Below are 27,608 nucleotides of genomic sequence, written 5' to 3'. Positions count from 1 at the left end.
AATCAGCAGAGAGACTCGTGTTGCTGTCATGCAAGGCATGTGGAACAGTTCTCAAAAAAGGTGCATCCCTGTGCTGGTTTTAGGGATTTCACAGGCTCAGATGTGGAGCTGTAGGATCCGATTGTGCCTTGAAACACGCATTTTGGTGTTTTATTTATTGGTTTTGTTGCCTTGAATAGATGACACTTAATTATAAGTATCACTGTAATATTCAGTTAATGCTATTATTAGGAATTTTGATGTGATTGTTGTGGAGTGTGTTTTAAATGTTACTGTTACCTAAAAATATGACTCTACTTTGAATACTTTGACATAAATGCAAATGTAATTATATATAGATGAATCCAAAATCTTTCCCATCCAGTTTCAGCTGATCTGATACAATGAACACCCACTTCAGAATGGAAAATAAATCTCCCATTGAGTATCTCTGAGGTGAACCAGTGCCCCAGAATTAATCCTTTGTCAAATTGTGATGAAATGCACAAAGTTGCAGGGCAGTGTTGAAGTATCGCTACACTTAATTCACTCCATGCAGTGCTGAATGCCAAACACTGAACTCAGCTCAATTCTGATGATCCTGCTGAGCTCAGCTGACAGTATGAGGGAACATGCTCATTGTTAGGCTGCTTTGAATACCAGTGTGTGTTGGGTATAGCCTTAACAGGAAAGGCCACCACTGCTGTAAATGCCTGCCAGGCTTAAGTACATCTTGAGTACTTCTCTGCTTTTTATTTGGCTTTACTTAAATCTGTGGTTCTTTACTCGATCTTAAGTCTTGTTTCCAGATTGACACTATGCCAGTTTCTTTGAGGGGAGCAAAGTCACGATAAGGTGGAGTAAAAGCACAAACCCAGTCAGTCCTGTGCCTGTCCTATGAGTGCGCTGTATAGCTCACTGTGATAGTGAGCTGCCCTGTCTTGTGCCATAGTGCTGCATCGCTCATCAGAGTGATTACACATCGGCACACTCATGTATGATTCCATCTCAGATAGACAAGAACAAAGTCAGTGCTCTAGGCTGCCACTTCTACCTTCAAAAGCTATACATTCTCTTTGCTGACTGTCTGTCTTTGGGGTTGTTTTCCTGTGGTCGGTCTCGCTTTCATCCTTATTTTTCCCTTCCCTCCCTCCTGCTCTCTTTTGTCTCTCTCTTGGTTTATCCATGCATCCATCATCTCTCCCTCCTCTCTTCTTCCATCCAACCCTCTGTGTCTCCCTCCTCTCTCCCTCTGAGGATTGGTGGGTGCTATTCTCCGTTTGTATTCCAAAGACTCTAAAGCTTTGTGTTTGCATTACCTGCTATTAACCTATTTTGTTTGGCTTTTTGTGTATAAAGTTCTGTTTTTCACTGAGCACAGCACTGGGATTAGGAGAGAGTGGTAGCTTTAAAATAATATGTCCAATAAGGCTACAGCTAAAATATATCCATTCCCTATCTGAGGAGGAAGTCACTCAGGATGTTGACCCCTAGGCTAAACAAGGGACACAGCCCAAGATATTCTTGCCTGCGCCAGAGACAGATCAAGCTTCTGTACACACTGAGCTCAGCCTTACATCCTTACACAACTAACACAAGTGTTATCTAAATATGAACTACATACTGTTCTATTACATATTACCTCTGGAATCTGGTTTATTTCTAACCACTACAGGTGTAAGGCTGAATTTACTAGATCAAGTAAAATTAAAACAAGATTATGGTGCTTGATGTAACAGTAGTGGTTTTGACTGGCCATTGCGTTGAATAATTTGACTTCTTGTGCAGCGAGTGCAATGACCTGGCCCTAAAAAGGTGTTAATAATACAACACTAAGTAGAAGAAAAAAGCATCAGACACATTTTGTCCTTACTTACCTCAGGGCTGGTTGTATAACACGTAACTCTGTCTTCCGTCTGACTGTTTTTCATTAAGTGACTTCTGGCATTTAGCTAATTTATCAAGTGCCTTTTAGATCATAAATTATATTGTGGTACTCATTCAAATTCTCAAAAAGGCCTAGAAGACTTTTAAATAAAGTCTAGTGCCTAGCAGCTTAGAAATAAGACCAATTAGGCAGATCTGCTCTCTGAGAGAACTCTTTTCATTTTCATTTCAGATGTGACATATGTCATACATTTTAATTCCAAATGGCATTTGCCTTGATCAAACTTTAAAAAAAACTTTAAAACAGAGAAACTGAAAATCTCAAGTTGCTGTAAGTGATTTATGAAGTAGAACATAACATAATTTGTCCCTCACAATGGGTGGAGCCACCAAAAACTATAGGGTGTGTGTGTGTGTGTGTGTGTGTGTGTGTGTGTATGTGCACGCACCGAGCTGGTTGGTGTTGAGCAACCAAGGCACATACCAAGGGAAGCCATGAATCTGCACCCTTGATGTTTTAAACTCGCTGCCCTCTGCTCTATGCCTTACCATCCGTTACAGTGTTCCAGCTTTCTGCAACAAATCTAGACTGTGGCAAGTCCACTAATTCTTCCCAACAGTTCAAATAAATCATCTCAGTCAGCAGAAGTGGTGCCTTTAATAAAGCATGTGCTTCTGAGTTTTTACCCTCGGTTCTATTGTGAGTCCTCATACAAAAAGTAAATGAGCTGAGCAAACCTTTCTGTAGTGACGAAGGTGGGATCTAAATCAGTTAAAGAAGGCTTAGTTTAAATATGCTGTTGTTTTTAGTGTTTGTGTTATTGTGGGAAGATGAAATGTGATTCTTTTTGGCTGTTTTATAATAGCAATAAAACCCAAGAGGACATCTTTATTGTGGATGCAAAATTGATATGTTGGGAGCACTGAAATAAGCATAATCACACTGAATGCTCTTCAGGAGCAGCTGCCATTTAATGTCTAAGTGTACAAAGTGCAACAAAACTACAGGGATCTGTAACAAGCTTGATATTAATCACAAGAGTTGGCACAGCAAAGGAGAAAGCATGGAAAGCTATGTTAAATGGGAAGTGCCAAAACAGGTGGGACAGCGGCGGGCCCTAACGAGCCAGCGTGTGAAAAGAGACACATTGTGTTGTCAATCATTTAATAAGAATAAAAATCTGCTCTCCTCCTCTCTCAAGTTCAAACTTACTTCCCGCAACAGACACATTACAAATAACTGGCAACGCAGTTCAGCCCGATTGTCCGACAGCAGTGGACATACTGTATAAAGGTAAATATCTTCATTTTGTCTATAGTAATCGAAAAACTATTTGGTTTACAGTAAAAAAATATGAGTTTTATACCTTTAAATTATACAGTATGTGATAGCAGTAGTAATTAATGATGGTATAAACAGAAACTAAAGAATGAAACTAACATTGCCAGGTTTTGCTTGGGAGCATTTATTAATAGAGAAAATGGTCTGTGTGATATAGAATTGATCAAGGGAATGAATGTGGGAGTCGAAACAAACCTGGCATAGATGGATGTATGTGGTGACAGATGGCCTCCTGGTTTTGTCTCCACACTCCTTTCATCTCTTCATTACACTGAGTGCAATGAAGGTCCCTGCCAAGAGATGCATAGGCTGACTCCTGCACTGCATGCACATCAATAAGGAGTAGTATTGCACGGAACCACACTGCATAACTTTCTCCTTCTAGTCAGTACCAACATCGCTGTGATTTTATGCATATACTGGTTGGGAGTTAAACATCTGTCTGTGACACATATAGAGGGGCTTACTGCTGTTTGAACTTAGTTCTAGACTGGGATTGAGCAGTTGCACCCAGATGGTCAAATTGCATACAGTGCTATCTGAGCAGAACAAAAAATACAAGAGATAAAGCTCAGGCAATGCCGTTGAGGAGAAACATATGCTCTGTGGTCTTAAACCTGTAATGTATGTGTGTGTGCGTGATGGTTTTTTTTGTTTAGTTTTGTTTTATTTTTGTTGTTGCCCTAACTTTAAAGTCTTGTATAGTAAACTATTAGTCTTCTAAAGCCAGAAGGTTCCATTTGCTTACTGTGGTCTTTCAAGGATTAATGAACTTTGTTTTGGGTAAATGCCTAAATTACTTTGCATTCAGTTTGGTCAGTAGCTGCAAATCAAATGTGGTGCTCATTCCCATCATCATCAAATCCACATCCCATAGTTTCCTGACTGGCCCGGCTTCTGTTTCGCTCAATCGATCATCAGCGGATGTTTTCCAGACCCAAATCTCAGAGCAAAAACTGAGCTTGCAAGATTTTGGCTGACTTCTGCAAGCCAGCTAAGCTGTACGGTATGTGTGTTAAGAACAAAACGGACCTGTGGGTCTTTATGGAGGGATGTTGTGTGACCAGAAGGTGATAGACTTACTGTAGTTCTGTACCACTCTGGATCACTAGGAGGATATACACCTCAGGTTGCTCACTAATGCAAAACATGTCTTAAGCGAAATTCTATATACTGTCTTCTGTAGCAAGGAGTTTCAGGAACTGATTTAATGATACAATCCATGAATTTTTTAGATACAACTTTACGTTTATAGAGGCCAGGGTAGCTCAGATGACAAACGTGTCATGGTCCAGTCTTAAGATGTAAACCAGTAAAAGCCTGTAAGCTACAAGCAGAATCTTGGATTTCAGTTTGGGGCTCCAGGCCCCACTTGTTCCAGATGTAATAACTCACTGATCTTGGAAAGGGAAATCGGGTTTGGATACCAATAATCTTGAACACATGACCAACATTTACCAAAGGAATGAAGAAGCACAAGAATTGCTATAATGTATTTTACTCCTGTTTTTGAATGTCTCCTTCTGCCGACTGTTTCTTTCCTTGTCATCCTTTTTCCACTGTCTCATCACTGAGACAGATGTGTAAACCTTTTCAGCTGACATTAATACAAGTATCATTAGAAATGGGTTCCAATCATAGATAGTTCTGTTCTGGATCTGGTTCCAAGTTAGTAAAATGCCCAGATTTGTTTAGTTCCAGAGCAAACAAATCTCTGTATTATGTATGAGCACAGTGTGGACCCCAGGTGCAGACACAGAACCAACCAGGAGGAGTAGGAGCTAAGGACAAATGTTTATTAAGGACAGACAAGTTATGCTGAGTGGTGGAGGGCAAGCCCGCCTCAGGTAGGCTGGATGTGCAGAGGCGACAGATAAGGGGGTTAACCAGGAAGAACAGGAAACCAGGAGGACGAGCAGGAACAAGGGGGACGGGCGCCCAAGGAGAAGAGGGACCAGGAGGAGATGAGGAGGATGAAGGACCAGGAGGATGAAGAACCAGGAGGGACTCAGGAACCAGAAGACGAGCAGGAGAGCTGGTAGCAGGAGGGACTCAGGGTAGCGTAGCAGTCAGGTAAACAGTGGAGCGGTAGCAGGCAGGTTAACAACAGAGCAGTAGCAGTCTGATAAACAATAAAGCGGTAGCAGGCAGGATAACAGTGGAGCGGTAGCAGTCAGGTTAACAACGGCGCAGTGTTCAGGTACTTATACTGCATAACAGGTAACACACCGGGAAGGGGAAAGTACTCACTCTGGTTTCTACTCGAACAGAGAAATAATAGCAGCAGGTGCGTGACAGGAGTCTGTCAGTAACAGCATAGCAATAACAGCAAAATACAACAATTTGTACATGAGAAAAATATAATTTGAACTGAGATGACACTTGATAATTGTACTCAGATACCTTGAATGTCAGATTGAGTTTGCAGGAGAGTTAATTTCAGAAATGAGTGCAGATGCCTAGTTCAATGAGCAGAGACCAGTTTGAAATGAATAGTAATATTTCCATTAAACTACACATTGATTATATAAAAAAACTTTTATTTGTTTTTTTTTGTTAGTTATATCTTGATGTAGAAAATGTGTAAATGAGAGTTTTGGAAAGCATAGGAAGGCAGAAATGAGTGATATTGCTGTAAATTTGTGAATGAAGTTTGCTTGAGAGGGTTCAAATTTACTAGTAGAATATCCAAAAAATGCACATTCAAAGGGAAAATCCTGCATATTAGTGTTAACATGTTTATAGAAACTTTCATTTGACTGCCATTCTAAACCTGCAAAGCTGCTGTATATAATGAATCAATCAAATTTCCATATAAAAACATGTAGTCAAAGTAATATTTGGTTATGGGGGGGTGGGGTAATTTTTTATACAATACCCTCCAACCACAGCCCAACAGCAGCAGCTGAGCTGTGGTGGGGGCCAACCTCCCACCACGCTTGTTAACATCCAGCTGCCTGTGTGCGGCACTCCTATGGCGACGCCCCTTTTTCCCATGATCTCACCCGCTGGCACCAGGAGCTCAGGATCAGGCCCAGCTCTTCCGTCATGCTGCGCATCCCAGAATCCTCACTGTTGATTATAGTGTATCACACCTCTGTCTGGGATGGAGGAGCCGGGCTCCTGTGTGGTTGTTCATGTGTATCGTAACATAGTGAGTTTTTCATGTTTATAATGATTTTCAGCATTTAATATATTATGTAAGGATGTTATGGAAGGTTCTACAAAACTCAACTTTAAAACAGCATATGAGACTGAAATTTCCAACTTGTTTTACACATCACCACATTAGAAGATTGCTTTCATAATTATTTCTAACTATTGTAGAAACCTGTTACCAACCCTTGTTCCATTTTTGGTCCATTTACCGGAGGTGTGTAGCATATTAATGCCAGCACAGGCCAGGATGCTGTTATAAAAATAGAGGGATCGGGCATGGAAAAAACAGGTGGGGAGAGAGAAATGACTATAAAGAGACAAATCAGGAGGGTTGGTGTAAACAAGAGGAGGTGTAAAAAGTTTTTGAGCTTCAAGGATGTTTGTCAGATTCTGGGGAGGGTTAATAACTACACAAGAAGTCATAGGTGTATAGCAGGACAAAAAAAACCCACTATTCATTCTTTGACTGATTCTCACACACACTCACCCACATACAGTACAGACATCGCACACTCATCCACCCAGCAGGCATTTTTGAGGAGCACCTTCTTGCTAAAAGCAGCTCTTGTACCCTCCTGTTGTGTGATAAGTTAGTTACAGTGATCTCTGATGCTCTCCGTTGCTAAACATAGATCACCTGTCTTTGCCTGCCAGAGGTTATATTGTATCACTACTGGGTTCCTAAAATATGAAACTGTTCCACTGACCATTTTATTCAGACCTGTTTTAGTATGAGTAGGAGTTCTTATGAACCTGCCTTCAGCAAAAAGATCTGAGCTTCTTTTTTTTCAGCCTCCAGGCCACTAGTTCACTTCAATATTGATATAGCAGTAGGCATTGTTAACCTTCACAATTATTCTCTTTCCTTTTGCAATGCCCTTGAGAGCAGCTATATTTACAACAGCAGCAGCATTGGGCAGCTCTTGTTTAACTAACAACCTATTGATTTGTGTCGGCTTCATTTTCAGGGCTGGGGGTTGGCTTAGTGATATAGTATGTTTTTGTTTCTCCCTTCACAAACACATTATTCAAAATGCTGTAGAGAGTCTGTGAGAGCGAACTCTGTCAATGTAAATGCAGCTTTGGCTGTAGAATTTTGCATATATCGACGTATTGTTGTTCTTGTTTTTATTTGTTTATTCTTTTTTATTCCGCTCTGTATGTGTGGTATTAGCATCACTGTGTAGGAACAGCACTGAAATGTCTAATGAAAGACTGAAAGAGGAAACGAGACAGATGTGTCTCATTTAGTCATCTGACATCCTGTGTTCTGGAGTTCAGGAAAGAATCCCATTATTAAATCACATTCCCTGTGTTTTCCTCTTTGTCTCTGAAGTTGTCTGCTCCTAAAAGGTTAGAGTGGCTGCTTGTCACTGCAAACGACCGTGTTTGCAGTGATTATGTGCGGCGTAGCTTTGTGACATTGTTGCTGCAGCTGCAGTCGGCAAACTCAGATCTGCCTTTGCACAGTCATGTTTCGCTGTGCACACTGGCAACCTACTACATGCCTCATATTAATATTTTGAAAGAGTTAAAAACAACAACAACAACTTAATCCATCAAATGCCTGTCTGTGCTTGTCTATTGAGTCTTGTTTTTAACCACTGCCTATAATAAGATTTCCCATTTCAAGAAGGAGCAGATGATTGTTTATCTGTAATAACATTTATTGAACAAATAGAGCTACAAACCTCTGACATTTCGATGCATGGAGCATGCTGAGCCAGTCGAACAGCAGCCAAGTAAAACAATGGCTCATACTCTCCCCCCTCGAAGGAAATGCCAAACATTACAGTGCTGTATAAATAGAAGGTTCTGACTTTGTAGAGGACAGGAAAAGAGGACAGGAACCCCCTCCCTGGGGTCACACTGATGGCAAGGTCTCCCACCTCTCCTCCTGTTTCTGCTTTCCTCTCTCCTTCTGTCTTTATTGCTCTTTTTCTTTTTCTCTCTGTGTGATATATTTTTGAGGTGATTTGTCTTGACCTCTCTGTGTTTCTAGGTCTCCTTTGGTTTTCTTCTGTATTGTTATCTCCTTCTCTCTCTGCCTGACACCTGCTCATCATGAATAACTGAACAGCCTAGTAGCATGTCACAAAATCCTCCTGCTTTATTAATGGCACCATCTACTACAGTACAGTTGAAGTGGCAAATGGCTCTCTTGGACGTTTTATGGTGGGGTGTTTTGAGGGGTGGTTGGGTGCAGACTTTGACCCAAGGTGAATGATGTACTTGGAGCAAAAAAAACTTGTGTTTAATAGCTTTTGGTCAAGCAGCCTGTTCTCACCTTTGACAGCTCAGGTCAGTTTAATTTCACGGTTTTAAGAAATTGCTCTTTACATCTGGATAAATGCAGCCTGTGCACATGGTTCTGCAAAGTGCAGCACAAGGTGCGGCAGTAAGGCGGTGCAAGTGCTGGAATGGAAAATCCATTTTGGGTTTAGAATATTAAATCATTGATTTAATTTAGTCATTTCATAAGGTTTTTCCTCTTTCCCCACCTCTACTGAGAAAGAGCAGGAGGGAGTTAGAGTAGTCCCCAAAACGAGGTTAGATGTTGCGACTGTATGTAATGGGGTTACGGATGATTCAGCTGAGACAACTCTAACGAGGCTTCTATCTGTACTATCTTTTGTACCAGGCCTATAAATGCATTTCCCTTGACTGGCAGGCTGACAGTTTGAAAAGACTGAACTGCAGCTGCCTGTGTAAGCAGATTTAGGAAACAGCATGCACATGAGGTAGCATGCACAGCAGCACACAAGGATATACACATCTGCCACAGAGGCTTTCCCTCTTTGACTCTTTGTCTGTCTTTATCTCAAGCTTATCACCACTTTTTGCCAGAATGTGTAACTGCAGTTCTTCTCTTTGAAACATTTTGGTTTTTATCTTGCAAAATGACTGTAGTGAGGAGAAAACTGTCCAAACTCCAGTCAGAGAAATTCACCGGTGTTCAGTAGCACAACAAGCTTTTTTTCTGAGATACAGTATGTTTTATTGGTTTTTGTTCTTTTTACAAGGGCATCTGTCAAACAAACAGTCAGTAACCTTAGTCTTGGCCTGGGTGTCTCCTCTAGAGTCAATAACAACTTGGACAACATCCTGCTAATACTGTTTGGCAGGCTGTTGATCACAGGCTGGCACCTTACACATCAGTTAACCTGCTCATTTAAAGCACAAATATGGCACGTTCAAAGTTGTCAGCTGTTTTTTTTTTGGACATGGAAAAACTTTTCTGGAATATATCATCAATCTTCATACAGAGCACTATTGTTTTCTTGACAGTCGTTCCACTGTGATATACCGTAGGTGTACAGGGGCCGGAAATGCAATTTCCCACTGAAAAGATCCTCTTTTCAGAAACTGAAAGTGCCGTTTATCTGATGCATAGATTGCTTTTTCACACTATGTGGAGTAAATTTGCATATTTATAGACAATTCCAGTTAAAGGTAAGCCATTATCTTGCCGTAGTGCTCTTGTACACATACATGCATACACACATATTCAGATGAAAACATAGAGATATGGACTTTGAATTGGTGTAAGTTGTCAAGGCAAGCAAGTTGTTTTCTGCAAGTAAAGACAATATACACTAGATGCTTAAGTTCTGCAGTGTGTGCTTTTTTACTCTGTCATTTTAGTTGGTTTCTTTTTAGTTTTATCTGTGCATGGAAGGGATTAATAGTTATCGTGGAGTTTTGTGAAGCTTAGTCATTTTCGAAAATAAAACTGTCAACATTCAAGGTGAGCTGGCTTGGAATATCCCAGTATTTTTGTGTATGAGAACAAACTTAGCGCTTAATCCAGTTTGGCTGCCAAATTGAGAGTTAAGAAGGAAGTACAGTCTATATCAATTTTTTAAACTACTGGCAATAAAGTTAGAAACATAGAAGAAGATTGTGGGACTGCGAGGGATACTGAATTCCCTAAAGAATATGCATTTGTTTCTAAAGCTAGATTTAGACCTGTGCATCACTACATGTATGGGAACATACGTATGTGTCTGTCATTCAAAGACATTTGCATAGCTGTTGCATTTATACTTGTGTGAACGTTAATGCTCTAACCAGGACGCGCTCAAACAGCAAATGCCAATTTGTATTTGCTAATTCCAAGTAGCGCCTATTTGCTCTGACCTTTTTTGGAGATGTGATTACCTGCTAGCAGAGCAATAGCAGCCAGCTATGTCTTGGTCAGACCAACCACTCGACATGCAGGATGTGCAGCTCCACACAGTATGCAGTTGAAATTTAGGAGGGGTGCACATTGGACCATCTGCGAACGCTGGCAACCCACATTTACCTATAAACCCCTCTGCTGCATAGATATGTGTCAATACCTATGCGTAGTTGCAGACAAGTCTAAATTAAGCTTAAGAAATTTATATCCGAGTTACTGTGGATCCAACTCTTCTTCCCCTGGTTAGTTTAAAACTAATAGTGTGTCCTGTATGCATGCTACAAAAAAAGACAGCGTCTGAAGAAGGGAATTTCATGTTAATGTCCACTTGACCACAGTCTGATGAGCCTGACTTTCAGGGTCAGCAGGTCACAACCAACACACTAGCCACTCCTCTGGGCTTGAAGCCTGCTTACTGATTTACTGTATATTTTTGGCCTTAGCAGTGTCTCTATTCTCTCTCTCTCTATTTATTGTCTCCTTCCTGCAGCATGCTCAGCCACGTCTAAATGTCTAATAAGATGTTTTGCCAACTTCTCATCCTGGGTTTGTTCTCACCTGGGCAAATGCACATGAATAATGGAAGTAGCATGGATGCTACACCGTGTTGTGTTGAAGCCTGATAAGGCTTTCCACCGCAGCAAAAGAGCCTCAGAGAGATGATGAGACGACGGCTGACAGTATTAACTTTATTACCCACAGGCTGCCAAGCTATAACAGGCGTAGTAAGTATACAAGTATTAAGCAGAAGGTAAAGGAGAGGATGTGCGCTCTAGTCACTGTCACAACCCAGTGAAAATCTCATTTCAGTTTGCTTTAATCTATACATGTATTAAACCAATTAGCAAATCTGGCTTGGCCTTGTGCTTGACAAGCATTGATTGGTTATTTTATTTTCAGTGTCTTGCATCAGCAAATGTCCTTCACACAGTTGAGCCCTCAACAGCACTAATGACAGGCAACAAAATGAATACAGGAAACAAATAAAGCTGTGGAAATGAGTGCAGGTGCATGCAACCGCACAGACAGCTGCACCCATGATAGTCATAAGAGTCTGTAATCCTGTGAGACACACCTGCCCATGAGCATATAGACAGAACAAATGCTGGTCATGTGAGAAATGTCATCATTTTATCACTATATTTACCAACAATAAAACATGCTGGTACCAAGTTTTGATTTGGATATGTCAGTTAGACAAGCACATCAGCTTCCAGCTGCAAATATCATTCCTGCAGAATCCCTGGTGCTGTTGTGTGTTATATAATAATGGGAGTTTCTGTGAGATCATCTGAGGCATAGTGAGGTGAACTATGAGAGGCCAGTGTTTTTTCAAGAGCTAATATTGGTAACCAGAGAAATCAGACTGGTATAATGAGCCACAGCTCAGCCTGCTGCCTTCATACTCCACTGAGTATGAAGGCTGACCTTGAAGCCTGTCAGGTGCTTGCATGGATATTGCAAAAATAGATTTTGTTGAAAAGATTTAGAAACAGGAAAGGTTATTCTAATAAGGCCTTTTGCAGAGAACATGGCTAAATAATTTGCAACAAATATGTAAATAAATAAATTGAGGACTCAATATGCAGCACTCGGTTTGTAGATGTATGCTCTCCAATAAGTTCCTTATAAACACAGATCCTAAATTCATTACACAAACATGATATAAAAGGTAGCGACACAATCCCTAAAATGTGTTGAAATGTAACATATCTTTCTAGATTTATGTGAAATTGGTTTTGGAATAAGAACCACCTCCTGTGTAGCAGTGATAGGGTTAAGCTTAAGCCAGCCTGCTCAACTGCACTGAATGTGAAATGGAAACACCGGCTTGGCTACATTACTGTTTACATTCTATGAATAGGAATCACATGTTTGATGAAACCAGCCCACTCTGAGCTCTGCTGCAGGGAGAGAGAAAGGCAGGAAAAGATAGAGTGAGAGAGGAAGAGAAAGGAAAGACTGGGCAAGGGGTGGTGGGAGGAATAGTGAGAGTAGAAGTAGAAGAGTGGAAAAGATGAAGGGAAATGGGGGTGGCTGAACCAACCCCGGCCAGTTTCTCACATGCTAAAACATTTGGTTTTAGCCCATGAAGCAGCTGCACTGAGACACACGGCTCCTGTCAGATACTGCACAGAAATGCAAAGACACAAGTTAAATGTGCTGATTGATCTCACCTATATAATTCTATGTGTGGTTTTGGTGTGTTGTGGTCAGCTACAGCGCACTCGCTTTGAGGCTACCCAGTTTCCTATTTCCAGCACCATAGCGGTGAATAACTGTAGTCTCTTGGTGGCTGGCAGAACTCAGCAGTGCCTGGTCGTGACACGTGTCTTATGCTTATGGGTATTTTTTTACCCCACTTACTAAAATAAATTTCCTTCCAAAAAATGTCAGCATTGAAATTCACTAACACTTCTGAATTCCACTGACTCCACACAAACAATGTCCCATTTCTTTTTTCTTTTCAGCCGAGGTGCTTAGACCAAATGCTAATGTGTGCACCCTTAATTGGTACCTGTGCCACGCCAAGTGTGAAGGTCTCACAAACAGGCCAAATATTCTTAATGAAAAGACGCCTTGGATCCAATTTGGTTACTACAGACAGTAATGCAAGAAAGGAGCTTGTTTTAGTGAGAAACACCCTGTGAGAAGCAGAGAGAGAAACTCAGACCTCAGTCTTGTCATGTTATGTTTCAACATGTTTTTCTGTTTTCATCCAGGTAGCTTTTTTTTAATGTGTCACTGCTTCACATGAAAGGCTACCAGAGAAAGCCTTTAACCTTTCACCTGTTTGGAGATATTTGTGAAATGCTCATAGCATAACAACAGGTCCACAGCAGAATGAGGTCACAGACTACAGGCTACAGGCTAGGCTTGTCAGCTGAACAGCATCTGTCTTTGTTTAGCCCCGCACCACTGTGGAGAATCAACCTGATGACTACCATGACTGCAGCTAGCCGTTAACAGACACCTGGCAAACAGCAATTTTACTAGAGCACACTATGGTTAAAACATTAAAGCAACTGTTTAAGACAAACAGTTTATGCTATCACCCTCGTGTCAGTGGAAACACCTTTAAGGTTTAGCTCTTACATTTTCAGCTTTCTCCAGAACAATAGAGGTGGTTGGCATATGGTTGTGGAATTCCACTACCTTAAAGGAATAGTATGAAACTCTGGGGCAAAAAAAGACTTTCCTTCACGCTGAGAGTTAAATGAGAAGCAATTACTTGAATCTGTGCAGGACTATGGATCTATGAGGACCAGAGAAAACTCAGTGGAGTGACTGCTCCTCAGAACAAGTGTTGTTTTTACACTTTCGATAAAGAAAGATATAGTGAGTTCTAGAGGCATTGATAGGCATATATTTATAACTTGAAGACAGAACCTGGCTGGCTGTTCCCCCTGCTTCCACTCTTTCTGCTAAGCTGAGCTAACCATCCAAACATGAGCCCCCTAATCTACCTCTCAACAACAAAGCAGATAAACATTTTTTTTTCCCAAAATGTCCAACCATTCCTTTGATAAAGTACTCTAACTACAGTATCTGTGTGAGCTGAAACATCAAGCCTAAACGTTATGTACCGTGACGTATAGTTAGCTAGCACTGCTTTGTTTTAGCTTTCCTCAGATATAAGTGGTTAGAGTCCCCACCCCAATCCCGGCTTTAATGTTCCACAGTGAAAAATATGGCAATGTCTCAGGTTGTGTTTCCCAAAGTCCTATAGCAAAAGGAAGAACACCAGCCCCTGCTGCTCTTGTTTACTGTTGTCTTGTTCTGCAGAGCCTTTAAATCGCAGTGATGTGATTTTCTGCTTCCTTACCATTACTTTGATAAGCCTGTGATTGACAACCTCCAGTGAGATGGAGAGATTCCAGATTCACTTAGGGAGAAGAGAGTCATATAAGTGCAGATGAAGGGACAGGGTGGGGGTCTGGGCCATGAGCGGTGGCAGATTCACTGTCCATGCTTCTTGTACTGGAGTAGTAAAGTAACCAAAATCTCAAAGCACTTTATGCTGAAGTACATGTGTCACTAGCTGCCTCTGTGTTAGTTGGTAAATCCTGATTCCATTAATTGCATCTATGTTTTCCTCACTTGCCTCTCTTCCTTGTGTCTTAGTCCCATCCACGTTCAATGTGAGAAAAAGATACAAGAAGAAAATGTGAGGAAAGAGGAATTGAGGAAACACGTTTAGACATCCTTTCTTCTAGTCCTTCATCTGAAGTGTCCAGTCACCAGCTAAGTGCTGATAAAGGGGCGTGTTGATCCATAAAATACCTCCATGAAGGATGCTCATATGTATCCTCACTCATGGCCCTTTCAGCTAGCGTCCTCACTGCTTGATCTTTACTCCTCAGAGCAGGAATAGGAGCATTCTTCCAGATGGTGGACCAGAATGACTTCTGGGTTGAGCGAGTATCGTGAACAGAGGAACCATAAAGTAAGGGAATTGGAATTTATCCAATATGCTTGTTCAGGTGAGGAATATGGCTATGAATGCACTGACATAAAAATGTCCAAAAACATGGGTTCCAAATGTGAAGAAAGTGTGGATATTACAAATCAGGGTAGAGAAATGTTGTGTTGTTCATTAAAAACTAAATGTAACAGCTGGAGCGGGGATGCAGTCATGTGTTTGTTTCAGAGGTTCAATGTGGTTGTGATTTGTTTTGACTCTTGCTCCTTCATCCTAAAATTATCAAGTGTCCATTAAGCTCCTGTTTTGGTTCTGCAGCTGTGCAAATACAATTCAGAGGGGAGCAGTTTGGTTTTTACAAGTGTATTGTTCGTACAAAGATAATCATCTTTGTTCCACAAATGCCTTTTCTCCCGACTGATGCGTGCGTCAGCAATGTGAATTCATACACATGTGACTGTGCACTCAGGGGAGTGTGACTGTGCTTTTAAATAAACAGCCTCTTTTTATTGTTGTGTTGTTTGCAAAATTATGTAATGATAGAAACTGTGACATCAGTGCTTTCTATTGTGAGGCATTCCCCATGGTTGTATCTTTTAGACTGGTAGCAGTGCACATTACTGTCACATTTACTAAGTGAAGCATAAAATACCTCAGTACACATACAGTATATGCTTGATACAAATGCAATCACACAGCTGGTGGGAACACTCCAAGTCCTTATACTGGAACTGCACTGGGCTCATAAAATTTGACAAAATTATGATTATATTATAATTATTAACCTCACTTTTCTCAATAAATGTTCACTTTTCTCAGCGGCCCTCAAGACTTTTAGGCCCGTGACACATGAAGCTGGCGGTTGGCCATCAGCCACCGTTGGGCTGTCGGTGAGTGTCTGTTGGTGCTTGTCTTCCCAGCGTGTCTTGCACCTTTGGCACTTGTCAGACCCTGCTGGCTGCTTTTCGGCCAATTCGGCATGTTGAATCAGCATCAGGCCAGCCATAAACAGCAGCCGCATTGGACGAGAGCTGCTTTGTTTGCAGCTTGTATTTCCGCTGTCTGGGTCTTCTTCTATCCCTTTCTGAATGACAAATACAGATACCGCCACCAGTTGGTAGGGGGAGTTATTTCTGCCACACAGGCACAGAACGTACATGCTAGTTGGCTGTTGCCAACTTTGTAGTGTGTTCAAATGCCACTTTCTTCGACCTGACTGGCCCAGTCAAAAAGAGATGTGAGGCAGCATATCAGTCGCTGCTAGCTCTTTCACGTCGGCTTGGTGTGTCTCTGCCCTTAAAGTTTTGACCTTAGTAGCAAAGTAGACTTCATTGCTATTAAACTATTTCCTCTGCTCCAGGTCGATGTGAATATGACCTAACTAGGCAACAGCTGTGCTGCAAAGCTCATACATACCCTTTCGGGTCACTGTCGGTAGGACTAGTCAGATAAAGGAGCCTGTTGTGTGAGACAAATCACCCATGTTTCACATGCTTAGATTGGAATGAATTACTGTCCAAGTCAGCAGAGCAATAAACAGCACACCTACCATTCCTGACAGATGTGTTAGTTTTCTTACAGTTGCTAGTCCACATCACCACACTACAGCCTGAAGAGACCAACAGGACAGAAATTGCTTTCTCTCTATGGACGTGACCTCATTTATAAGGTTGTCAAAGCAACAGTATAAAGCTTAAGAAGATTAGAACTCACACTCTGAGTGTGTGTGTGTGTGTGTGTGTGTGTGTGTGTGTGTGTGTGTGTGTGTGTGTGTGTGTGTGTGTGTGTGTGTGTGTGTGCATGCATGTACTGAAGAAATTTGTTTATCCATCTCTGTCTCTTCAGACAAACTAATGAATCATCAGTAATAACCCTTTTTTTCTTAAGTTCATCTGTTTTAGTGTAAGCTCTGAGTGAGACAAAAAACAAATCTTTCTGTGGTAATCAGCACATCAGTACATCAGCGCAAGTGCCTTATAGCTTTTATGTTTGTGTGTGTGTGTCTGCTTGGGTTTGTGTGTGACTGTGTGCCTGTGACATGTGTGTTTTTCTTCAAGCACCAGCTCAAGCTGTTCTCCTTCCAGATGGGGCACGTCACCTTAGCAAGAATGGCAGATGAAGAGAGACAACGAGACAGAGTTTGTGGTTGTAGGTGTGAGGCTCTGGCTGTCTATGTATGGTTCTGTGAACGCCTGTGTGTATGTCAGCCTGTCTGCAGAACAAATGTCTTTACCATGAAGCTAGCGGGCCGGTCCCTAAGTGGCTTGCATCATAGCTGACTGTTTCCCCAGAGTGACATAGCTAGAGCTTAATGAGCCTGTTGATAGTGTGTTATAGCTTGGTGTTAATTATAACACCAAGCTCTGTTAAACATAGTCACATTAGCATCAGCATAAGCAGCACTTTTGAGCTCTGTCCTAGGGAATAAGGTGAGATTGATGATTCACTCAACTCATGAATTGGACAGTCATGTAAAAATGCTGAATAACAGTCGTGCACTGTGATTTGATGAGCTTATGTAATAATTGAGTGTTTTCTTGTTGTGATACAGCTTCCTTGAGAGATGTACAATCTATTTGTGATGACTAGGGCTGTATCCGACTAAAGAGTTTGTCAGCTGACTGTCAGTCGGTTCTTCAGTGATGATTTTGACCACACTAACATCAGTAATTAAATGCAAAAGAGTGACAAGAACATATTTCTGAGCATTTGAAAATCAAAAGAGCTGCATATGATGCAATATTTAAATTGTGGCCTATTTAAATTGATGATATATAATGTCAGGCTGTCGGAATAATGAGACTGGCATCACACTTGTATTTCTGTTGAAACATTGTCCTTATAGGCAATCTGTTCTTCTGAGACGTGGTTATAGTCAAGTTTACCAGCAAGTTTAAGCTTCTCTTGTCAGTTAACCACAGCGCATGTTGTCACTTCACGTATGATGTGTGCCAACTTGCACTGCGAATGTTTGAAAACACCATTATGTGATTTGGCCTAGTGGGTTTGGTTGTCCTTTTCTCCTCATTTTGCAATTAGCTAAATAGATCTGACTTTAACATACACCCATGTATCAGACAGCGTCACCGCTGAAGGGAACATACAGTACATGTAGAAAACCATTTTGCTGTTATGCAATTAAAAAGTGTTGATTGACATGAAATGTTTCTTGACAGTCATGTGATGAAAAGACATTATTGTTCTTTGCTGCATCAGTTTTACCAGATTCCACAGTAAAGTTCATATGGTCGCCCAGTGACCTGATGGTCTTCAGTCAGTGCGTTTCCTGAGGAGCTTAATGAATGTGTCCTTTGTCTCCTGTCGTTGACATGTTCTCAGTCACAAAGGATTGTATTCCTTGTGTCACTGACTTTTAACCTAATTTATTTATTTTATTACACTGTGCAGATTGTTTTAGAAAAGAGTAGTAGTAGAAAATAGTCTGACATCTATTTCTGAGATTACCCACATCTGTCTTGCTGATGAATTAAAATGTTCCTTCACATAACAAGTGAAATATCCACTGAAGTTGCACATTGTAGACTAATTGTTTCATATATTGTAAATGTATCATAGTTTACCTTCAAGCTGAAGGGCAAGTGACTTTGCTTGTCATTTAAAGGGCTCCTCTCCTCCCCTCATCACCTCCCTCCACATCCTGTTTCTCAGGTTATTTCCATGTGTCAACTCATAGTTATCAAGTTTCTGATAAAGTAGAGATAAATTAGACCTATTGTTGGTGTGATGAAGCTGAACTTATAGTAGCTTACCCACAGCAAGGTTGTGTGATAACAACCATAACAAGCTTCTGATAAATAGCAGCCAAGGTGACTACTGGAGGAGGACATTATGTGCATGTGCACACGTACGCACAGGTTTCTCACAGACAAATACTGTAACTAAAATATATACTCATATCAGAGCATCACACAGACATTTGTTTGTACAGTGCCTGTCACCTCTTATCTGTGTAATATCTGCATGATTAACTGTGAGCATTTGTTTATTCTTCATCCTGATAATCCATTTTGTAATGAAGCAACTGCATGCATGTAACTAGTTTCCATATTTGAGTGCCTTTCCCACAGCTCAGTGTCGAAGGATGGTTTCTGGTGCACCAGATGGGAGGAAGCCTGTGTTAGAGCAAATGAATTTGAGCCTTTGAGCTTTGTTTCTGTCTTTATATAGTCCTGTCTTCAGCTAGTTGTTTGCTGATTCTAGAGATTATGGGTGATTGTGTAATGCTTAGTTCTCATTGCAGCTGAATGCACAATAACAAGTTAGGATGGTGTCACAGTAGGCTACAATAAAGTTAATACAAATGGGCACAGCGAATCCAATGTTCCCAAATATGGCAACTTAAATAGATGGAGAGAAGGTATTGTCACTTGCATGGTATTTTGACAAGGTGTGAACATTAAACAACAAGTTGTGAATTGCATTATTCGGTGGGAGTCAGGCTTATCTGATTAATGCCAAAGCTTTACCAATAATTTAGCTGTACAGGAAATGTTGTTGCTTTTACAGTTGCATTTAAAGATAATTTCTTTTCTTCTTCTTCTTTATTTATTTATACAGGGTAGGTTGACTGAGCATATATGTTCATTTACAGCAATACTGATTATAATGTAAAGTCACAGGAAGAGAAAAAAACAAAAACAAACAAACCGAAATATAAAAAGAAAAACAAAAAAGCATTAATGAAAGCAATGACAAACCGGTAAAAAATGATTGTTGAGAGTTATCTTGAAATTACAGAGAGTTGTGAGGGTTCTCATTTTAACTGATATTGCCGATTGTTCCACGAGACTGCAGCATTGACAGCAAATGCAATCTTTCCTGACTCAGTTCTGGTCTTAGGTGCCTGAAGTGTGCCAGTACAGAAGGGATAAAATGTCAGAGAGCAGTTTTCCACTAAAGGCCACGGAAATAAATATGTACCAATGATTTTGACGTCTGTCAGACAAGGAGGGCCAACCAACTTTATTATTAAAAATGCAATGATGCATGTTATAATTATCTCCAGTAATAAATCTAAGAGCAGAATGGTGCATAGAATCTAAGGGCCTCAAGGTGGAAACAGCAGTGTGTTGATATACAACACCCCCATAATCCAGAACTGAGAGGAATATTGCTTCAACAGTCATTTTTCTGCAGCTCAAAGCAAAGTTAAATTTATTTCTACATAAAAAAAACAAGTTTCTGACACAATTTACCAACAACAGTCTTTGTGAAAGACACATTGAACACGATCTCATAGGCTTTCAAAAATCTTTGCCTATTTTGGACACAACACTGTCTTGAAAAGGGACAGAATAATGTGAAAGAGGTCTTTGTGAATAGGCTGTGTCTAAATGCTGCCTTACTAGATAAACCTACTGTGGAGGCTCATGCTCAACCTTTTCATGCTCAGCACTTCCTCACTTTGACTTGTGTTATCTTATTGATCACCTGTGAGTTAAATGTTGTTTAAATCTCTCTATGTATGTATGTTAACTTAAGCTTCAGATAAGTCACTGACATGAGTTTAAACCCAGCCCCAAAGGTGAAAAGTACTCTTTGATTAGTCATAACCACTAAAACTCACTCATCAGTAGATTCTGTATGACTGGCACGGAGCGAGACGAGGGCAGTCTTTCAGGATTGACTTCACCTAGCGAAATTATCACTGTCAGCTATCTGGGGCTGTCTGGTTTAATGCTGTAGTTTCACGGTGCTTGCTTTGTTTTCTTAAAATGATAGAGAGTCATCAGTGGCTCTCGGCCATGCTCCGATGCCAATGAATCAGCACAGATGGGGGGGTTACTGGTGATTTCTCATGTCAGTGGTTTTAGAGCCACCCAGGGGGAAACAGCTTGATGTGCAGGCTTCAAGGTGGTGAGATTTGGAGGGCTTGGATAAAGCGGGAGAGGATTTGAAATCAGTTCTCCTGCTTAAGTGTTCAGTATCCATATTGAAATAGTTTTGGGGCAATGTGTTGTGTTTAATGCATGATAACATAAGCTGATCTAACATAAAAGCTATAAAAAATAGGCCATGGTGAGCCAGGAAAAAAAAAGATGTAAATGCAATGTCTGAGGGAGAATGAAGAGTTAAAAACCATATGGTCAAGAGTCTGTCAGGGTGTTACAAGTTCCTATTTCTGTCCTCAAGAGCTGCTATGCATCTGTCGCTCTTTTCTCTGCTAATCCATTGATTTTTACTCCTCCCCTGCAATGAACCAACCTCTGTCCTTTTCCTCCCTGTTCATTCAGTCACTCCTCTTCTTCTCATGACTCTGCCAGAAGAATCATTTTAAAGGCTGCAAAGACGGGATCCTTTCTATACTAAGTGTCTGTGTGCTTTTGTGATGTTCTAGCTGCATTTGCACAGGTCTTTCCATCTTTAAGCCAATACTGGTTCTGCTAAAACAAGAAATGAATGAATGGGCAGATTGATGATTTGTGTACACTTTCTGCTGTTCTGTTCAGTAAAAAGAACCAAAGTATTGCAAAGCCAATGTTCTGATTAGATTTAGCTTATTTAATTTGTAACTGCAGCAGTCATGCATATCTGTTTCTTTTTCATGCAGGTAACTGGCCAGCTTCTGTGGGATTTGATGTCACCTTTAGATTGGTTCAACTGAAGATGGAAACACTGGAGTCTGAGCTGACCTGCCCGATCTGCCTGGAGTTGTTTGAAGACCCTCTGCTCTTGCCCTGTGCCCACAGCTTGTGCTTTAACTGTGCCCATCGCATCCTGGTATCCCACTGTTCCACCAGCAAGCCCCTTGAGTCCATCTCAGCCTTTCAGTGCCCCACCTGTCGTTACGTCATCACACTGAATCACTGCGGTCTGGAAGGCCTTAAGCGCAATGTGACGCTGCAGAACATCATTGACCGCTTTCAAAAGGCCTCCCTTAGCAGCCCCAACTCCCCTACTGAAAGCCGGCGCCTGCAGCCGCAGCGGCCCTACACCGCCACCATTAGCGGTACAATAGCAGGAACAATTGGCAGCGGTGGTGGCACAAGTGGAAGCAGCGCCCGTGGCAGCCCGGCCACTTCCAGCCACTCCCACCCGCACGCCAACCACACCAATCACATCAACCACACCAACGCTAACCACAGCCCAGCTGTTGTTGCTAAAATGGATCCACGCATCACCTGCCAGTTCTGCGAGCAGGATCCGCCCCGTGAGGCTGTCAAGACATGTGTCACATGTGAGGTATCATACTGTGACCGCTGCCTGCGTGCAACCCACCCTAACAAGAAGCCATTCACCAGCCACCGCCTGGTGGAGCCGGTGCCAGACACTCACATCCGCAGCCTGACCTGTCTGGAGCACGAGAATGAGAAGGTGAACATGTACTGCTTGGTGGATGACCAGCTCATCTGCGCTCTCTGCAAGCTGGTGGGTCGCCACCGAGACCACCAGGTGTCCTCACTCACTGAGCGCTTTGACAAGCTCAAGGTTAGTATTTGGTGTTCTTTCCAGTTTACAAAGCATGCAGTATCAACAACAATTTCTGTGCATCTCCTCGATTGTTTTCCTCTTTGACTTCCATGCTAGTGAGGCAAGGTAAGTCACAGCTGAAACAGGATTTGATTAAAACAGAATCATGATGATTTACTGCTGAGCACCGAAGCCGATCCCATCCTAAGAAAGAGTTTTCATACATAGCAGCATTCACTGTGATATCTTTGTTTGCAGTTTTCCCAGCAGCAAAATCTTTAATCCATCCATTCCTGCCTTGGGGATGTTCATTCTGTGTGTTTTTGTTGACTGTGAACTTTCAGTACTGACACAATTGCATCATTTTCACTCACAACAACCTTTGTTCAGCAAGAAGGACAGAAAAACAGATTGCAAACAGAAAGAGAGAGAGAGAGACAATTGGGATGGTGTGCTGGTGAGGAAAGGCAGAGTGAGGTGGAGAGCAGTAGGGAGGCCGTCATTATATTAGTCGATGAGCTGGCATTCCCTGTGGCCACTGAGCTTTCGTAGGATCCGTGTAAAGACCAGGACTGCTGAGTCAGTAAAAAACAACAGAGAGAGCAAATAGCTGGAGTTAATTCCAAAACTAAAGCACCAAAGCAGCCAGGTGCATCAACTAGCCTAGAACTTTGCCTGAGTTTGTGTGGACTATACGGACACAGCTTTAATACATATAAAACGTGTCTGTCTTCTTGTGTATTTACCTCTATATACATCATTTTTCCAAAAACACTGGAAATGAAACTTTGTCACCAAATTTTGCACTCCAGTTGTACATTAGCATGCAGTATAGAAATGTATCAAATATTTAAATTGGATTATTATTTTTGAATTGCTTCAGTGAGTAAGATTCAACTATAAGAGGAGTTTTTTTCACTGGCATAGAATTATTAAGGTAAAACTTTTTTTCATGTACCCCTGCAAATGAGCATCCTCATTGCTGAAATATGCCAATTAACAGAATAATTCTGTGTACCAGATAGGGGCGGGCGATTTGGCCAAGCCATTATTAACAGTTCTGATGCGGATACTTTTATAGGTCTGCTGTTTCCTAATAATTTCTTAAAAGTTTTCTGGAAAGAATCGTGTAGTTTGTTATTAATCACTGAAAAATGGGGACAAAATTTTAAGACTGATTTTCTTCTTATTTAGTCCTTGGAGTTGAGTTGAGTTTATTATTGGCAAAAATAAATCAAGTGATCCTAGAGTCTGTAGAAGAAACTGGGAGAGGGAGCTACGTTTTAACACACTGACCCCTCGTACCAGAGAGGTGGTCCCTCCACTGACAGTGGTTCAGCAAAATGAGTATACTTGCAGATAATAATAGCAGTCTTAGTAGCAAATGCTTCTTATTTATATTTGTTTTCTGTATTGCTGTGTCTGAACAGATGGCAACATCAAAAGTACTGTAAAAGCACAAAATCTCTTATTGTGTGCATGTTTATCTTGGTACTAAAATTCACATATTACCGGCCAGCATTTTAAACACACATTCATGCTCAATATTTTCCCTGTTGTCTGATAGATATGACTTCACTACTGCTTCCCTGAAATTTACAGATGCTCTGTGTCTTTGCACAGCAAAAGAAAGAAGCACTACATAGGCTGCTCAATATATTATATTATTATGAAGATTAAATACTTTTTGTTAAGTTAATCTCCTACTTGGAGACATAATCCTTTGTGTTTATACAGTAGGTATCTGAAGTCACCTAGATTAAGGAAATTCCACTGATGTTTTCTGTCCCCAGGGTGCGAGGGTGTTGCTGTGGTTTGATTATGTCAAATGAATGGTATTGTGTTGCACACAAAGAGACATGGAATCCTGTGAAAGTAGTTTTGTGCATTGATGTATTTCACAAAGAAATAGCGGTGTGCATTTGTGTCACTCTTGAGTACAAAAGTGTGGGTGTAAAAATATGTTAGCACTGTTTCAAGAGACATTGTTAACATTTCATGTGCAACAAAAATCCATCACACTGGGTCTCTAAGGTGAACACAACAACAGCAGTGATGTGCTCAGAGGCATAGAATGTCAGTTTTATTTCAGTGAAAATGTAATTCCACATTCTGTATTATTGATGATTTGTGCCACTAAAACTTTGGCTCTCGCTTTCAGTTTTGCGCTGACGTGTCAGCGAAGTTCCACGTCTCGTTAGCTTAACCCACACGAGCATGGAGTTTCTCTACTGATTGTGAGAGACTTTAAGTAGCTAGCTCTCCTCTGCTTTCCTCCCCTCTTCATAGCTGGCTGTGGTTCTTTTGAACATTCCTCAGCCAGGGCTTTGAACTTTCCTAACTTTGAACTTTCCAGTCTACACCAAATCTGGGAGGAGACCAGTACCAGCCCAAGCTCCAGCTCAGCCCTCCAGTGACTATAACTTATAATCTTCCTATTTGTGCATAGCTAATCATGTCTGATGTACAGTAGGTCAAGCAGGGGTGTGGGTTCTCCGTTTCTTTTGTTTCTTTTTGTGTAAATCTTTGAAACATGCTTGGTTTAGTTTTCAGTCATGTGTACCTAATGTTATTGACTGGTCTTCTGCAATGACCCAGTCAACTCTTCTTATTGGCCACTAGTCAATACCACGGAATTAATGCACTTAATTGCCTCAGTTTGGCCCTCGCCTCACTCCATTTAATGTTTGACCTCTGGATTACCCTTCACATGGTTTCTTCTGGAAGCTGCACTGTCACTAAATGATTTCTCACACATTAAGGGAAAGGTAAGCTTCCCTTTGGCAAGAAGGGTGGATATTTCAGGAGTGAAAATTTCAACAGGTGCCAGCACTGTAAAAGACAGAATGTGGCACAGCTGAAACTGCAGGGATGTGACTTGATTCCCCAGGCAGCTGTTACGCAGAGTTCTTTACTCAGAAACAAAGACATTTGTGTTTTATAATTGGCTGACCTCGCCAATATGTTTTTACTTTGATCTGCATGAAAGACGGTAGCTTAAATGTACTGCGCTTTAGGATTTTCTTAGTTTTCACACAATCAAATTCACTGCAATTACTTCCAGCTAAGATGCATTCTGCTGTAGCAGTGAGTATCTTATCACCTGCTGATTTGGGAGTCTCTATTGTTAGCTCATTAGAGCGTCATTTAGGTACATTCTGTGGCTGCCTAATATGCTGCTTCAAACCCTGCCCAGACAAAATTCAAAAGGCTGAAGCACATTGTGCGCTCTCAGGACAGAAATTTGGACTTAAATATGTGATGGAACCCTCAAAGGTGAAAAATAGCAAAGCTGAAGTTTTTTTAAACACTGGAGGTGAAATGCATGACCCATGGTTCTTTAACTGCTCACACCTTAACCTTGTGTTTACATTCAAGTTATTTGCACTTAACTTCAAAGATGCAAAGGAGATGGTGCACGTATTGAGCACATTATTTTTTGTAGTGAAACATCAGTTATTTCTTGATAGAAATTGTGAGATTTAGCGGCGCTGGTAGGTAGATTTTGTTAGCTTTGGACAGAACCAAGCCAACTGTTTTTCCCCATTTCCAGTCTTCTCATCTAACTCAAGGCAAAAAGAAATGAAAAATAAATGCAAAAAACTCTCAAACTGCTCCTGTAATAATGACAGTGCACAGGTTTTGACCACTGGACTACTGTAGGTTTTGCTAAGCTGCATTAGAAGGTTAATTATGTCAGGCTTTCAGTGTTTTTTCCCCCACTGAATTATTATTTTGTTCATTCATATGACTGCTAAAGGTGTCTGCCTTTTAGTAACATGGTCATCACACCATAAAGTCTAGATCATTCACATCTGTAATTTTGCCTGATGGTGTTGTTTTCTATTGTATTCGTATTTGGTGCCATTGCTTGTGACATGTTTGTGCAGTAGAGTCACCTTACAGTGCTGGTATCCATGTGTCTGTGTTTAACTCATTTGGTCCCCAGCCCCTAAAGCTCCCACAGTAGTCATTGTTTGATTAAAGACAAACACCTGAATAAAATTAAGTGGTATAGTATCCTGAAGAAAGAGATGGCAAGGAGCACATGAAGAAGAAACAAGACAGACATAAGGAATTTGAGAAATGGGGATAAATAGATCACATCACAAGAATAAGAAGTCTTCATTCTCTTCTCCTTTGCACTACTGACAGTTAATTTACCGACTCATAGGTCCTTGAGGGCTTGCTTTCACGTCAAGCACTGACGAGCTGACATGTCGGCAAACCCTATAGCAGAGCTGCTGACATTCTTGACGCTTAAAGTGATGCTCAACATAAGCGGCAGATAAACTTAAAGACTGCGGCGCCATGTGCACTAACCCCTACAGCAATGGAATTTGTCATTGCTTGTGTGTGTGTGTGTGTGTGTGTGTGTGTGTGTGTGAGAGAGTCTTGACAGGTCTCATGCATGCTTGTTCCAGATGATGGACTGTTATGTAGATGAGAAGAATGGAGAAATATGCAAAACATTTCCAAGCGATTATTGGATTAATTCCTGTTTTGGAGCAGGCAAGTCATAGCACAGTGACACTGCCCCCCCACCAGCTCTCCACTGCTCTCTGACGCTCTCCTCTCTGCACTCCCTTCAGTCTTTCCAGCCCCTGCTTCTTTCCCTTTATCCCCATCATTTTTTTCCTTCACTCCCTCACGCCTCATATCTTATATTTTTCTTCCATTTAAGCTCCTTAAGACGCGGTCTCTTTTCTGTGCACCGTGCGCATCATGTCTGCTCCTGCTGCTGACTCCACTCCTGCTGTATTTACACCCATTTTGCCTTGCTAATCCAGAGGCGAACTTGCGCATGTTTGCTTGATCACTCACACTCGCAACACAAATTCATACACATTTAATCGTGTTCAAACCCACAAACTCACTTTCTAACTCTCAATTCAGAGTTCAGTTCACCTAATCTGATTGTACACCAAACACATACTGGTATGATTTTAAGGGGAAATTAAAAGTCTGCAGTGTCGCCACTCCCCATTATATCTTTCTCATACACCCACAAATTTCATATTCTTTTTACTTCATACACAAAGTCCCCTTCTCTCTGTCACTGTCATCTCAAACTGTCACTATATTTCTCTCACTTTTGCTGTTTTGCATGGAGGCACACAAACATCATCCTTCCCACCTGCTTCCTGTCACTCTGTTTCTCTCTCTCTCCGCCCTCTCTCTCATTTGGTCCCTGGCCAGTCTGT

At 41.2% G+C, this 27,608-nt stretch overlaps 1 protein-coding gene across 4 annotated transcripts in view; it reads left to right on the top strand.

Annotated features, from left to right (window-relative positions):
- The window catches only part of mid2 (midline 2), a 143,342-nt gene that overhangs the window by 52,212 nt on the left and 63,522 nt on the right, over window positions 1-27,608 (top strand). For all 4 annotated transcript variants that reach the window (XM_020596178.1, XM_020596156.1, XM_020596163.1 and 1 more), the window contains exon 2: window positions 21,545-22,422. In XM_020596178.1, the coding sequence (XP_020451834.1) occupies window positions 21,601-22,422 (822 nt within the window). In that variant the 5' untranslated portion in view covers window positions 21,545-21,600. The remainder of the gene's footprint in view (window positions 1-21,544; window positions 22,423-27,608) is intronic.

Source organism: Monopterus albus, unplaced genomic scaffold (genome assembly GCF_001952655.1).
Source record: "Monopterus albus unplaced genomic scaffold, M_albus_1.0 scaffold2.1, whole genome shotgun sequence".
NCBI classification, from domain to species: Eukaryota; Metazoa; Chordata; class Actinopteri; order Synbranchiformes; family Synbranchidae; genus Monopterus; species Monopterus albus.
The sequence above is the reverse complement of the archived record's forward strand: the minus strand, read 5'-3'. Positions and strand labels throughout refer to the sequence as shown.